The sequence below is a fragment of the Mesoplodon densirostris genome, chromosome 10 (genome assembly GCF_025265405.1).
Source record: "Mesoplodon densirostris isolate mMesDen1 chromosome 10, mMesDen1 primary haplotype, whole genome shotgun sequence".
Classification (NCBI taxonomy): domain Eukaryota; kingdom Metazoa; phylum Chordata; class Mammalia; order Artiodactyla; family Ziphiidae; genus Mesoplodon; species Mesoplodon densirostris.
In genome coordinates this window covers 93,783,806-93,799,384 of record NC_082670.1, presented here as the reverse complement: position 1 = coordinate 93,799,384, position 15,579 = coordinate 93,783,806, and the positions used below count along the sequence as shown (strand labels likewise).

Here is a 15,579-nt window from a genome sequence, read left to right as displayed (position 1 = left end):
TCAGGAAAAAGGAAGGCAGGCTAGGTATCTGAAAGCCTTTGGTCCAAGTGGGGGAAATCAACCACTGGAAAGGCTTGAGGAGTAATTATTGAATGAAGTAGAATGTGTGTCCTTCCTTGTATACTTAAATAATTTCATGATTTTGGCCATAAGTCTCCTGGGACTGAATGCTATTGAAAATAGCTTCAAAATGTCTCAGTTTCATATGCACAGTGTGACAGACACCACATGTGACTCTTGCCATTATCACTTCAGTGCACACCTCACTTCCACTTGCCACCAAATGCATTTTTTGAATGGACCTAATGTTTTTTTTTTTTTTGTCTCTGAAGCCATTTTGCTGTCCCTATGAGAGGTTAGAAATGCTGGATCATGAATGCTCCCTGAAAATAGCCTCCAAACGGTGACTCATGGGAGTTGGTGTATAAATACCCCAGATCCCTTGCCCCTTGGCAAGGATAACTGGACAACTGAAGCATAACTCTGGGATTACTCTGAGGCGTACGTTCTACACAGGCTAGACTTCCAGAGTTTCCCCAAAAGAAATAAGCTGTACTTAGACACAGGGGTTGATGGGTTCATATCTTACGCTTTATTGGCTGCCTTCCTTTCCCTCTCTTACTTCGCCCGGTCCTGACTGTTTTTGTCATTCACCTCTCAAGTAAACTGCTTGCACTTGAATTCATTTTGCAGTGTTTGCATTAAGGGGAAAGTAAACTAAGACACTTGCAATTTGTAGTAATGGGGACAGTTAGAAATGGTCACAGATCCCATGATGGTGTAAGTTGCCAACCTGCAGTTCTTAGAGGAGTAGTTCTCAATTGTATTTCCACCTTTTTCAGATTCCCATGGGCCAAGTCAGAGTTACGCCGAAATCCCGGAATTCTAGCCATTCCACCACTTACTCCCCTCGCCTTCCCCAAGAATGTGTATTATATTGCAAGTTAACAAGAGCAGCATTACTATGGGAATAACTGATTTAATATATTGTTTTATGTAACTTGCAAGATGTCATATTTTCACTCTTGAAATTATTATTATTTGGAACACACTTAATTCTAATTGAATATATCGCATCACATGGCAGGATCCCATAGTTAAGAACCACTGAGATTTCTCTCGTTTGCTTAGCAACAACTAAGACAGCCCAATCCATAGCAGCTACTGACTGAGAGTTGTACACCTTCTCTGCTAAAATGGCTGACATTAAAGTCACTCATTTTTCTGTGTGGAACCAGCTGAGTTTTAGCAATCGAAAAAAGTTTCTCTGATTTTAAGTGTGTGCATACAGCCTACTTGATCATTATCCATGCAGTTTAGGTAGTTTCAAATGGCCATTGAACATGACACAGGGTATTCACACAATTATTTACTCTCAGCCAGCACATTCAAGTTTATGAAGATTCAGGAAAGCAAAAAATAAAGTAGTTTCATTTGCAAGATTCTCATACTGAACAATTTTCATCATTAGCATTTTTTAACATCTTTATTGGAGTATGATTGCTTTACAATGGTGTGTTAGTTTCTGTTTTATAGCAAAGTGAATCAGTTATACATATACATATGTCCCCATATCTCTTCCCTCTTGCGTCTCCCTCCCTCCCACCCTCCCTATCTCACCCCTCTAGGTGGTCACAGACCACCTAGCTGATCTCCCTGTGCTATGCGGCTACTTCCCACTAGCTATCTATTTTACATTTGGTAGTGTATGTATGTCCATGCCACTCTCTCACTTTGTCACAGCTTACCCTTCCCCCTCCCCATATCCTCAAGTCCATGCTCTAGTAGGTCTGTGTCTTTATTCCCATCTTACCCCTAGGTTCTTCATAACGTTTTTTTTTTTTTTTGCTTTCCTTAGATTCCATATATATGTGTTAGCATAAGGTATTTGTTTTTCTCTTTCTGACTTACTTCACTCTGTATGAAAGATTCTAGGTCCATCCACCTCACTACAAATAACTCAATTTCATTTCTTTTTATGGCTGAGTAATATTCCATTGTATATATGTGCCACATCTTCTTTATCCATTCATCTGTCGATGGACACTTAGGTTGCTTCCATGTCCTGGCTATTGTAAATAGAGCTGCAATGAACATTTTGGTACATGACCCTTTTTGAATTATGGTTTTCTCAGGGTGTATGCCCAGTAGTGGGATTGCTGGGTCATATGGTAGTTCTATTTGTAGTTTTTTAAGGAACCTCCATACTGTTCTCCATAGTGGCTGTATCAATTTACATTCCCACCAACAGTGCAAGAGGGTTCCCTTTTCTCCACACCCTCTCCAGCATTTATTGTTTCTAGATTTTTTGATGATGGCCATTCTGACTGGTATGAGATGATATCTCATTGTAGTTTTGATTTGCATTTCTCTAATGATTAACATCATTAGCATTTTTTAAATTCAACATATGTAATTGAGGGCTTTCTGCAATTGTTTCTGAAAAAACAGGCTTAAAATGAACATTGATAATGTTATTTATAATTTATATGCCTATGAGGGATTCAGAGACTATGAAAAGCAGTGTTTCAAGATATCAAATCTGCTGATTTGACTCTTAGTTTAACCAAAAATATTATCATGAGAGAAAATGAGAAAAGTTACAATTTCAGGGTAATACTTTACTTGTTGTAATTACTATCTTGCAAAAGTTTCAATACTTAATATACTAATATTTAATATTTTAGTATTGTCAAACATTTCTAATTTCGTGAAGCCTCTCTGCCTATCAGTTACATGAAGAGTTTTTTAAGTATCTACATATCATACATCTTTTTTGCACCAAAAAAGATTCATTTCATTTGGGGATTTTGAGTGGTTGAGAGTGGTACAGTTTTATGAAAAGAAGAAAATCTGTGTTTTAAAGCAATTCATTTTTTCAAGTCTGATTTCTTTGTATATTTATTTTACAGATTAAAGGATTCACCTGAAGACACAGCATTCTATTCATCAGAGACTGGACAAGAGTTACTCTTGCTTTTGGCAATTAAAGATGATGTTGTCATGGAAACAGTTGATCCTGCTTTCATTCATTGGCTGCCTAGGAGGTAACAATAAGCTATATTTTCTAAATTGAAGTTAGAACTATACTTGAGTCATTTGTTAAATAATTTTTAAATGTTGAACTAATCCTCCACAAGTCTTTTTTTTGTCCTAGAAAGGAAATTCTAGTTTTCTCTTCTGATAACTGGATTCTCATTGTGCTCCCTAATGTTTGCAGACCATTATATTTTCATTACAAATATAATGGCATTTAATATCATGGATCTAATAAGAACCTGCTGTATAAAAAATAAAATAAAAAAAGAATAGATACATGTGTACAAAAAATATTATGGATCTACTGTAGTGTTATTAATATAACAATTAATCAGAATTTGAGAATGTTAATTCATGACTTTTTTACCAAAATGGCTAAATCTTGTAATCTGTAGTGTAAAGGGAAAATACAGATTTTAAAGAATATCAGCATTTTCATATCTAATCTTAAAAACAATACTATTTTTCTTTCAGCAAATAACTTATTTAAGGGACCAAAAATAAGGATAGAGTTTTTATTTGTTAATATTGAAAATTTGGAGTTTAGAACAAAACAGAAAGAAAAAGGAATAATTCTCATATATTCACCATACAAAAGCAACTCTTAAAAACCATTTGATGCATTTCCTTTTTGTTCATGTTGTTTCATTTTTTTGAACAGGGGAAGAGTAAGACAAGGATTTTTTTAAATGAAGTAACATGTGTACAACGATTAGTTTTTTTGCTTTATTTTATTGTATTTTATTTTTTTATTGGGGTATAGTAGTTTACAATGTTGTGTTAGTTTCTACTGTACAGCAAAGTGGAGTTCCCTGTGCTGTACAGCAGTTTCTCATTAGTTATCTATTTTATACATATTAGTGTATATATGTCAATCCCAAGCTCTCAATTCATCCCACCCACCCTTTCCCCCCTTGGTGTCCATACATTTGTTCTCTATGTCTGTGTCTCTATTTCTGCCTTGCAGACAGGTTCATTTGTACCATTTTTCTAGATTCCACATACATGCGTTAATATATGATGTTTGTTTTTCTCTTTTTTTTTTTTTTTTTTTTTTTGCGGTGTGCGGGCCTCTCACTGCTGCGGCCTCCCCCGTTGCGGAGCACAGGCTCCGGACGCGCAGGCTCCGGACGCGCAGGCTCAGCGGCCATGGCTCACGGGCCCAGCCGCTCCGCGGCATATGGGATCCTCCCAGACCGGGGCACGAACCCGTATCCCCTGCATCGGCAGGCGGACTCTCAACCACTTGCGCCACCAGGGAGGCCCTCTCTTTTTGACTTACTTCACTCTGTATGACCATCTCTAGGTCCATCCACATGTCTACACATGACCCAATTTTGTTCCTTTTTATGGCTGAGTAATATTCCATTGTATATGTGGACCACATCTTCTTTATCCATTTGTCTATCAGTGGGCATTTAGGTTGCTTCCATGACCTGGCTGTTGTAAATAGTGCTGCAGTGAACATTGGGGTGCATGTGTCTTTTTTGAATTATGGTTTTCTCTGGGTATATGCCCAGTAGTGGGATTGCTGGGTCATATGGTAATTCTATTTTTCATTTTTTAAGGAACCTCCATACTATTCTCCGTAGTGGCTGTATCATTTTACATTCTCACCAACAGTGCAGGAGGGTTCTCTTTTCTCCATACCCTCTCCAGCATTTATTGTTTGTAGATTTTTTGATGATGGCCCTTCTAACCGGTGTGAGATGATATCTCATTGTAGTTTTGATTTGCATTTCTCTGATAATTAGTGATGTTGAGCATCTTTTCATGTGCCTCTTGACCATCTGTATGTCTTCTTTGGAGAAATGTCTATTTAGGTCATCTACCCATTTTTTGATTGGGTTGTTTTTTTGATATTGAGCTGCATGAGTTGTTTTTATATTTTGGAGATTAATCCTTTGTCCGTTGATTTGTTTGCAAAGTTTTCTTTCTTTTTATTATAAAAACTCTTCAGCACCTAAAGGGTTGAAAGAATAGTACAATAAGTACCTATATATGCACCATTTAGATTTAACTATTTTACCATTTACTGTACTTGTTCTATATATATACATATCTGTGTGTATTTTCCATTCATTGTTTGATTGACTACACCATTTGAAAATGAGTTACAGAAGTTATCACCTCTCACCTCTAAAAATTTCAGCATCCATCTCCTGAGAAGAAGGACCTACCTTCTAGATAAACACAAGTGCTTTATGGTACCTAAGGAAAGTAACAAAAAAAAAAGTAGCTTGTCATTTTTCTTTTCTAAGAGGAGGAAATTGGTATGGAACGAGGCCAAATGCATTGTTAGGTAAAACATATGTTATTTGAAAACATGTTTATATTGGAGTAAACTTCTAAGCCCTTATGTCAAACTTAAACATTCTTGAAGTATTTAAATGATATTTAAACCTCCAACTTTTAAAATAAACTTTTTTTAAACAGGTTTTCCGCTGTGATGCCTCCATTTTGTTTCCTAAAACATTTTCTTTCCTACTAATCTAGCACTGAGAAAAAGGAGTAATTATTTATAAATTTCTACTGTTTTAAATAGTTTTTGGAGAAAGACCAACACAGATATCAAAATAAATCTTTTTCTTGGATTATTTTCATTTACAAAATTTTAAATTTGAGTTCTGTTGTACAAGGAGAAAATGAAAGGGAATACACTACAGCAATATTATTATTCACAATATCAACTTTCATGGAAACAACCTTGAACTTAGTTGGAAACAGGTAGATATACTCAGAAAGAGGAAGTATAGCTAAAGAAAATGAGATCAGTATTTCAAAGGTTTAAAATTTTGAGTTGTAATTTTACACTGTGTGCAAATTGTATTGCTTGTTTTCAGTATTTTTTAGAAATGTTTTACAGACTTATGAACGAATTTATGGAGAAAGCAGTATCCATTTTACTAAAATATTAAGACATTAAAAAATTTAAGGGTCAACTTGATTTTCTGGGTATGTTGGTAAAACTATAAAGGTTGGTAAAGGAGAACTGGACTAATATATGATAAATTATATGTAGGGTATTAGTTAGAGAATTGGTAATCTTTATAATTATAGTATGGAGAAGAATTTGTCTCTGACTAATTTTCTAAAGAGTATTGATTGCGTACAGTTCTTTGTGTACTGAATATTGGTACTCGTTTTGGATTTATATAAAATTTAGATTAAAAAGCCAGCTTGTGAGTGTGATATTCTGTTAACCAATATTGGGTCATATTTTAGTATTAAAGTTAAAATCTGTTCATGAGGTAGGGAAGATCTCTAAATAAATGCCAAGTAAAAATATATTATGTGAATTCACTTGTGTAGAGTAGAGTTTATCCAAAGATGTAAACTCAGTAAATATAGCAAATGCTTGATAATTTGTGTTTTCTGTTTTCTCAGATTTAAGCTTTTTGTTATCCATTATTTTCTGCATTTTAAAAACTGTTTCCTTCTGTTGTTCTGTCTCTGCATGTTTCTCTCTGTAGCAAAGGGACAAATAGTAATTTTTGGCTGGGAATTTTTCCTAAGGTGAATTTAATCGTGTTTTTCCTCCAAAACACCAGGCTGCATTCATTCTTTTAACAATATTTATTAAGCATCTATTATGTGCCATACATTGTTTCCAGTGAAGAAAAGGGACAGAGATCTGTGTCCCTGTGGGGTTTATATTCCATCATGTTAGGGTAGAAAATGATATTGATTTAGTAGATGCTTGTGCTGTGAAGGAAAAGAAGCAGAATAAGATGAGAGTTGGGGTGGGGCTTGGAAGTGAGTTACCAGAGGTCATCAGGTCCATCCTCATAGAGAAGGTGACATTTGGGCTAAGACTTTGTGGCGAATGAGTTGACCTCGTGGGTATTTAGGGAAGGGAACTCCAGGCAGAGTCAGCAGTCCATCCAAGTGTTTAATATATGACATGCTGAGTATTTCTAGAAACAGCAGGAAAGTTAGCCTGGTTGGACAAGGAAGAGTTATGGGAAAGAAGTAGTAGGTGAGAGCCAAGAGTTAACGTGGAGATGGATGCAGCAAAAACGAAGGCCTTGTATATCACTGAAAATATTTAGAGCTTTTGCTCTGAATGCCCTCAGGAGCCATAGTGTGGTTTGATCAGAGAAGTGATGTAATCTGGCTTTTTCTTTTTCTTTTTTTTTTTAAGGATCTGGCTGGCTGTTGTGTTGTGGATTGATTGTAGAGGTGCAAGTGAGCAAGCAGAGGTATCAGTGGGAAGTTAATGCCCTAATCAGGCAAGGGTTGTTTATGTCTGACTCCAGGGTAGTTAGCAGGGGCGGTGATCAAATTTTGGATATATTTTGAAGGTATATTCATGAGGATTTGTGGATGGAATATATGTGGGATATGAGAGAAAAGAAAGCCTTTATGATAACCTCAAGGCTCTATGTCATCTTGTGCCCACATCAAGAGGTGTACCTTATGAATGAAATGAAGACCCTGCACAAAATAGGGATGAGAGTTTTCCAAACTAAAGGTCACTACCAAATAGTGGATTAAAAAAATCAATTCTGTGGGTCACATTTAGCATTTTTTATTAGAATAAATAAATTAAAATTAAAGTAAGAATAGAGTATAATATATCAGCATACACTGCCCACTTAGTAAATATTGTCTGTTGAGCACTTCTGGGCATTTGGGACCTGGCAGTGAATAAAACAGACAATGTCCCAGTCCTCATGGAGCTGTCCTTTTAATATTGTGTATTGGGTCTTGATCTTACGTATACTTCTTACTGAGTTGCTATGAAAAAAGTTTAAGAGCCAGAGACCTAGTTAGAGGACAGAGAGATAGAGACAAGGAGAGGAAGGAACACTCAGATGAGGAAAACAATAGTAATGACAGGAAAATTAATAATACTAACAGTAGTAATTAATGGATGCTCATTCATCGTGTACCAGGCACTGTGGAAAATGCTTTACTTAGGTCATCAAAAATAGTTAACAAAAATACATTGAGATAGATATTATTTCTATTTTGGAGATTAGGGAACAGTCTTGAAGAGTTTAAGTAACTTGCCCAGTCTACATGGTTGTCTCAAGATTTCTGTTTATCTCTGAAATCAGAGTATAGTTCCCTATCACTAGAATTTACCACTTCAGTAGTTTCTCTTCTGGAATGAAGTCAGAGGTATAGACCATGGGCTAAAAATCGTCAAGGACCCAAGGAGATTGTTGTCTTGCTCCTTAATTACCTATTAGTTCATTGCTTAAGCTGTATTAGATACTTCACATGTTCACTGTCCTATGTGGGAGCCACTAACCACATGTGGCAGGTGAAGGTTGGAAATGTACCTAGTCCCAACTGAGATGTGTCCCAATAGAGACTGTAAAATGCAGTAAAAGTCTTTTACAGAATGTAAAAGAGTTGTAACCAAAAATATTCAGAGTTTAAAAAAATTATTTAAATATCTCAATAATTTTTATTGATTAAATTCTGCACTGATAATGTAATTATATTTGGTCAAGCAAAAATATTATTAAAATTAATTTCACCTGTTTCTTTTAACCTTTTTTAATGTGTACTAAAATTTTAAAATATGTGTGTGACTTGCATTATATTTCTATCAGACAGCACTGCCCTAGACATTTATAAAATAGAAACCCGACCATTTTGCAAAGGTTTTCTAATATCTAATACCCCAAAGGGAGCCCAAATCATGGAAGCTAATGGGGACTTCTTGTTTTTGTTTTTAATTTTTGAATTTTATTTAATTTACATTTTATACAGCAGGTTCTTATTAGTCAACCATTTTATACCCATCAGTGTATACATGTCAATCGCAATCTCCCAATTCATCACACCCCCAACCCCCGCTGCTTTTCCCACTTAGTGTCTATACGTTTGTTCTGTACATCTGTGTCTCCGTTTCTGCCCTGCAAACCGGTTCATCTGTACCATTTTTCTAGGTTCCAATATATGTTTCAATATACGATATTTGTTTTTCTCTTTTTGACTTACTTCACTCTATATGACAGTCTCTAGATCCATCCACATCTCTACAAATGGCCCAATTTCATTTCTTTCTATGGCTGAGTAATATTCCATTGTATATACATACTACATCTTCATTATCCATTCATCTGTCGATGGGCATTTAGGTTGTTTCCATGACCTGGCTATTGTAAATAGTGCTGCAATGAATAATGGGGTGGAAGTGTCTTTTTCAATTATGGTTTTCTCTGGGTATATGCCCAGTAGTGGGATTGCTGGGTCATATGGTAATTATATTTTTCGTTTTTTAAAGAACCTCCATACTGTTCTCTGTAATGGCTGTATCAGTTTACATTTCCACCAAGAGTGCAAGAGGGTTCCCTTTTCTCCACACCCTCTCTAGCATTTGTTGTTTGTAGATTTTCTGATGCTGCCCATTCTGACTGGTGTGAGGTGATAGCTCATTGTAGTATTGATTTGCTTGCATTTCTCTAATAATTAGTGCTGTTGAGCAGCTTTTCATGTGCTTCTTGGCCATCTGTATGTCTTTGGAGAAATGTCTGTTTAGGACTTCTGCCCATTTTTGGATTGGGTTGTTTGTTTTTTTAATATTGAGCTGCATGAGCTGTTTATATATTTTGGAGATTAATCCTTTGTCCGTTGATTCATTTGCAAATATTTTCTCCCATTTTGAGAGTTGTATTTTCATCTTGTTTATGGTTTCCTTTGCTTTGCAAAAGCTTTGAAGTTTCATTAGGTCCCATTTGTTTATTTTTGTTTTTATTTCCATTACTCTCAGAGGTGGATTAAAAAAGATCTTGCTGTGATTTATGTCATAGAGTGTTCTGCCTATGTTTTCCTCTAAGAGTTTGATACCATCTGGCCTTACATTTAGGTCTTTAATCCATTTTGAGTTTATTTTTGTGAATGGTGTTAGGGAGTGTTCTAATTGCATTCTTTTCCATGTAGCTGTCCAGTTTTCCCAGCACCACTTATTGAAGAGACTGTCTTTTCTCCATTTTATATCCTTGCTTCCTTTGTCATAGATTAGTTGACCATAGGTGCGTGGGTTTATCTCTGAGCTTTCTGTCTTGTTCCATTGATCTATATTTCTTTTTGTGTGCCAGTACCATATTATCTTGATTACTGTAGCTTTGTAGTATAGTCTGAAGTCAGGGAGTCTGATTTCTCCAGCTCCGTTTTTTTCCCCTCAAGACTGCTTTGGCTATTCGGGGTCTTTTCTGACTCCATACAGATTTAAAAATTTTTTGTTCTAGTCCGTAAAAAATGCCATTGGTAATTTGATAGGGATTGCATTGAATCTGTATATTGCTTTGGGTAGTATAGTCATTTTCACAATATTGATTCTTCCAATCCAAGAACATGGTATATCTCTCTATCTGTTGGTATCATCTTTAATTTCTTTCATCAGTGTCTTATAGTTTTCTGCATACAGGTCTTTTGTCTCCCTAGGTAGGTTTATTCCCAGGTATTTTATTCTTTTTGTTGCAATGGTAAATGGGAGTGTTTCCTTAATTTCTGTTTCAGATTTTTCATCATTAGTGTATAGGGATGCAAGAGATTTCTGTGCATTAATTTTGTGTCCTGCAGCCTTACCAAATTCATTGATTCGCTCTAGTAGTTTACTGGTGGCATCTTTAGGATTCTCTCTGTTTAGTATCATGTCATCTGCAAACAGTGACAGTTTTACTTCTTCTTTTCCAATTTGTATTCCTTTTATTTCCTTTTCTTCTCTGATTGCTGTCGTTAGGAGTTCCAAAAATATGTTGAATAATAGTGGTGAGAGTGGACATCCTTGTCTTGTTCCTGATCTTAGAGGAAATGCTTTCAGTTTTTCAGCATTGAGAATGATGTTTGCTGTGGGTTTATCGTATATGGCCTTTATTATATTGAGGTAGTTTCTCTCTATGCCCACTTTCTGGAGAGTTTTTATCATAAATGGGTGTTGAATTTTGTCAAAAGCTTTTTGTGCATCTATTGAGATGATCATATGGTTTTTATTCTTCAATTTGTTAATATGGTGAATCACATTGATTGATTTGCGTATATTGAAGAATCCTTGCATCCCTGGAATAAATCCCACTTGATCATGGTATATGATCCCTTTAATGTGTTGTTAGATTCTGTTTGCTAGTATTATGTTGAGGATTTTTGCATCTGTATTCATCAGTGATATTGTTCTGTAATTTTCTTTTTTTTGTAGTATCTTTGTCTGGTTTTGGTATCAGGGTTATGATGGCCTCATAGAATAAGTTTGGGAATGTTCCTTCCTCTGCAATTTTTTGGAAGAGTTTGAGAAGGATGGGTGTTAGCTCTTCTCTAAATGTTTGATAGAATTCACCTCTGAAGCCATCTGGTCCTGGACTTTTGTTTGTTGGAAGATTTTTAATCACAGTTTCAATTTCATTACTTGTGATTGGTCTCTTCATATTTTCTATTTCTTCCTGGCTCAGTCTTGGAAGGTTATACCTTTCTAAGAATTTGTCCATTTCTTCCAGGTTGTCCATTTTATTGGCATAGAGTTGCTTTAGTAGTCTCTTTGGATGATTTGTATTTCTGCGGTGTCTGTTGTAACTTCTCCTTTTTCATTTCTAATTTTATTGATTTGAGTCTTCTCCCTCTTTTTCTTGGTGAGTCTGGCTACTGGTTTATCAATTTTGTTTATCTTCTCAAAGAACCAACTTTTAGTTTTATTGATCTTTGCTACTGTTTTCTTTGTTTGTATTTCATTTACTTCTGCTCTAATCTTTATGATTTATTTCCTTCTGCTAACTTTGGGTTTTGTTTGTTCTTCTTTCTCTGGTTGCTTTAGGTGTAAGGTTAGGTCTTTTATTTGAGATTTTTCTTGTTTCTTGAGGTAAAATTGTATTGCTATAAACTTCCCTCTTAGAACTGCTTTTCCTTCATCCCATAGGTTTTGGGTCGTCGTGTTTTCGTTGTCATTTGTCTCTAGGTATTTTTTGATTTCCTCTTTGATTTCTTCATTAATCTCTTGGTTATTTAGTAACGTATTGTTTAGTCTCCATGTGTTTGTGTTTTTTTCCTTGTAATTCATTTCTAATCTCATAGCGTTGTGGTCAGAAAAGATGCTTGATACAATTTCAATTTTCTTAAATTTACTGAGGCTTGATTTGTGACCCAAGGTGTGATCTATCCTGGAGAATGTTCCATGTGCACTTGAGAAGAAAGTGTAATCTGCTCTTTTTGGATGGAATGTCCTATAAATATCAATTAAATATATCTGGTCTATTGTGTCATTTAACGTTTGTGTTTCCTTATTAGTTTTCTGTTTGGATGATCTGTCCATTCGTGTAAGTGAGATGTTAAAGTCTCCCACTATTATTGTGTTACTGTCGATTTCCTCTTTTATAGCTGTTAGCAGTTGCCTTATGTATTGAGGTGCTCCTGTGTTGGGTGCATATATATTTATAATGGTTATATCTTCTTCTTGGATTGATCCCTTGATCATTATGTAGTGTCCTTCCTTATCTCTTGCAACATTCTTTATTTCAAAGTCTATTTTATCTGATATGAGTATTGCTTCTCCAGCTTTCTTTTGATTTCCATTTGCATGGAATATCTTTTTCCATCCCCCTTACTTTCAGTCTGTATGTGTCCCTAGGTCTGAAGTGGGTCTCTTGTAGACAGCATATATATGGGTCTTGCTTTTGTATCCAAGCAGCAAGCCTGTGTCTTTTGGTTGGAGCATTTAATCCATTAATGTTTAAAGTAATTATCGGTATTTATGTTCCTATGACCATTTTCTTAATTGTTTTGGGTTTGTTTTTGTAGGTCCTTTTCTTGTGTTTCCCACTTAGAGAAGTTCCTTTAGAATTTGTTTTAAAGCTGGTTTGGTATGCTAAATTCTCTTAGCTTTTGCTTGTCTTTAAAGCTTTTGATTTCTCCATCGAATCTGAATGAGATCCTTGCTGGGTAGAGTAATCTTGGTTATAGGTTCTTCCCTTTCATCACTTTAAGTATATCATGCCACTCCCTTCTGGCTTGTAAAGTTTCTGCTAAGAAATCAGCTGTTAACCTTACGGGGATTCTGTTGTATGTTATTTGTCATTTTTTCCTTGTTGCTTTCAATAATTTTTCTTTGTCTTTAATTTTTGTCAATTTGATCACTGTGTTTCTCGATGTGTTTCTCCTTGGGTTTATCCTGTATGGGACTCTGTGCTTCCTGGACTTGGGTGGCTATTTCCTTTCCCATGTTAGGGAAGTTTTCGACTGTAATGTCTTCAGATATTTTCTTGGGTCCTTTCTCTCTCTCTCCTCCTTCTGGGACCCCTATAATGCGAATGTTGTTGAGTTTAATGTTGTCCCAGAGGTCTCTTATGCTGTCCTCATTTCTTTTCATTCTTTTTTCTTTATTCTGTTCTGCAGCAGTGAATTCCACCATTCTGTCTTCCAGGTCACTTATCCGTTCTTCTGCCTCAGTTATTTTGCTATTGATTCCTTCTAGTGTGGTTTTCATTTCAGTTATTGTATTGTTCATCTCTGTTTGTTCTTTAATTCTTCTAGGTCTTTGGTAAACATTTCTTGCATCTTCTCAATCTTTGCCTCCATTCTTTTTCCGAGGTCCTGGATCATCTTCACTCTCATTATTCTGAATTCTTTTTCCAGAAGGTTGCCTATCTCCACTTCATTTAGTTGTTTTTCTGAGGTTTTATGTTGTTCCTTCATCTGGTACATAGCCCTCTGCCTTTTCATCTTGTGTGTTGTTCTGTGAATGTGGTTTTTGTTCCACAGGCTGCAGGATTGTAGTTCTTCTTGCTTCTGCTGTCTGCCCTCTTGTGGATGAGGCTCTCTAAGAGGATTGTGTAAGCTTCCTGATGGGAGGGACTGGTGGTGGGTAGAGCTGACTGTTGCTGTGGTGGGTAGAGCTGACTGTTGCTCTGGTGGGCAGAGCTCAGTAAAACTTTAATCCGCTTGACTGTTGATGCGTGAGGCTGGGTTCCCTCCCTGATGGTTGTTTGGCCTGAGGCAACCCCACACTGGAGCCTACCTGGGCTCTTTGGTGCGGCTAATGACAGACTCTGGGAGGGCTCAAGCCAAGGAGTACTTCCCAGAACTTCTGCTGCCAGTGTGTGTGTCCTCACAGTGAGACAGAGACACTGGCTAATGGGGACTTTCTGATTTCCCATGAAAAGTTGTAAGTGTCTCCTGAGTGTGTATTAGCAGCAAATACTGAATCCCTTGTCAGATGAGTTCTGATTTCAGGTGTCAGTACTTGGTTAATGTAGGCAAATCCTTAATCAATGTATGTAGAAATTCTAAACTTTGCAGAGACTATTTTGTTTTTACTTTTAATCTTTTAGTGGGACTGCTAACAAGGCAAATAAAAGTCTTTTGGAAAGGGAAGCTTCCTTGGATAACTGAAATCATTGTCGATGCCTAGTTTAAAACACCATCATGGAAAATATCATTTATGTAAAAGTTCTAGTGTTATTTCATCAAATTATTCTCTTAAAATTATAGTGAACAATCAACCCATTGCAATCTGTTATTATTTTGGTAGTAGCTAGAAATTGTGAAAATAAGTAGCCATTAATCCAAAAGGGAAGATGATTTTTAGTTGTGTTTAACTTTCTTGTAGTGGATATTGTGTTGGTATCTCCGGTATCTACTGTTTTCTGCAATGATGAAGCAGGCTTGAGGCCTGGAAGAGATTGACTCCATGCAGAGCTCCATAGATGGACCCATCTGATTTGCCCCAGTGATTGGCTTAAGCCATTGAGCTCATGGGATTTTTTTTTTTTTTTTTTTTTTTTTTTTTTTTTTTGGCCATAAGATTTGATTGATCAAGGACTTTTTGTTCAAACTTTGTGGGAAGTGCCCTTTCTCCTAGAGTATCTGAATGAGGAATCCTGACACTCTGGTTGCTGTAGGTGGCTAACCTATAATCACCTGGGAAGCCAGCCTGAGGGAAATGCTGATTCTTGCATTGAGATCAGAAAAATCAGAAGACACCAGGTCCTTGATGAAATCATCTTGACATGTCCCACCCCCCTTCTGGCTTAAACATCATCAAAAGCAGTAAATGCCCCACCCCTAGCCCTTATGACCTGGCATAACCCTATTCCACAGAGCTGCATTAACCTATGAAATTTATGTTTGCCTCTTTCAGGAGTTACCAAGGCAGTAAAGGCTTATGTCCACTCATAGGTATCCCTAAATATATTATAACTGAGACTATGAGACCATAGCTTTACAAGATGATTTAGATCACCTAGATTAAATCATTTTTTAAAAATTGTTGATATTATAAATAAGGATAAAATGCGTGATCATCAAGCATGAGCCTTTGGCTTCCTTTAACAGTGTAGTGTATAATGGACAATATATACAAACAAAATACACATGTTTGGGCTGCATTTGCAAATCATAAACTCTGCTTGTTTTAAAGCCAGTAGTTTGTGTGCAAATACAAACCGAGCCTGCTGGTACACATCTTTGAGTGCCCTTAATCATATATTCCATCCTGTTCTTTGTCATCTTAGTGTAAAAATCTTTCTGTGCTAGTCTGTCATACAAATAGTGATTAAGGAAAGCTTTGGAAGCAAAATAAACTTTCCAAGTTCTCTC

The 15,579-nt window shown here is 36.2% G+C and overlaps 1 protein-coding gene across 1 annotated transcript in view; it reads left to right on the top strand.

Moving 5' to 3' along the window:
* The first annotated feature begins 2,992 nt into the window (after positions 1-2,992).
* CNTN3 (contactin 3) overlaps positions 2,993-15,579 on the top strand; it is a 244,471-nt gene continuing 231,884 nt past the window's right edge. Inside the window, exon 1 of the mRNA XM_060109564.1 lies at positions 2,993-3,047. Within this exon, the coding sequence (XP_059965547.1) occupies positions 2,993-3,047 (55 nt within the window). The remainder of the gene's footprint in view (positions 3,048-15,579) is intronic.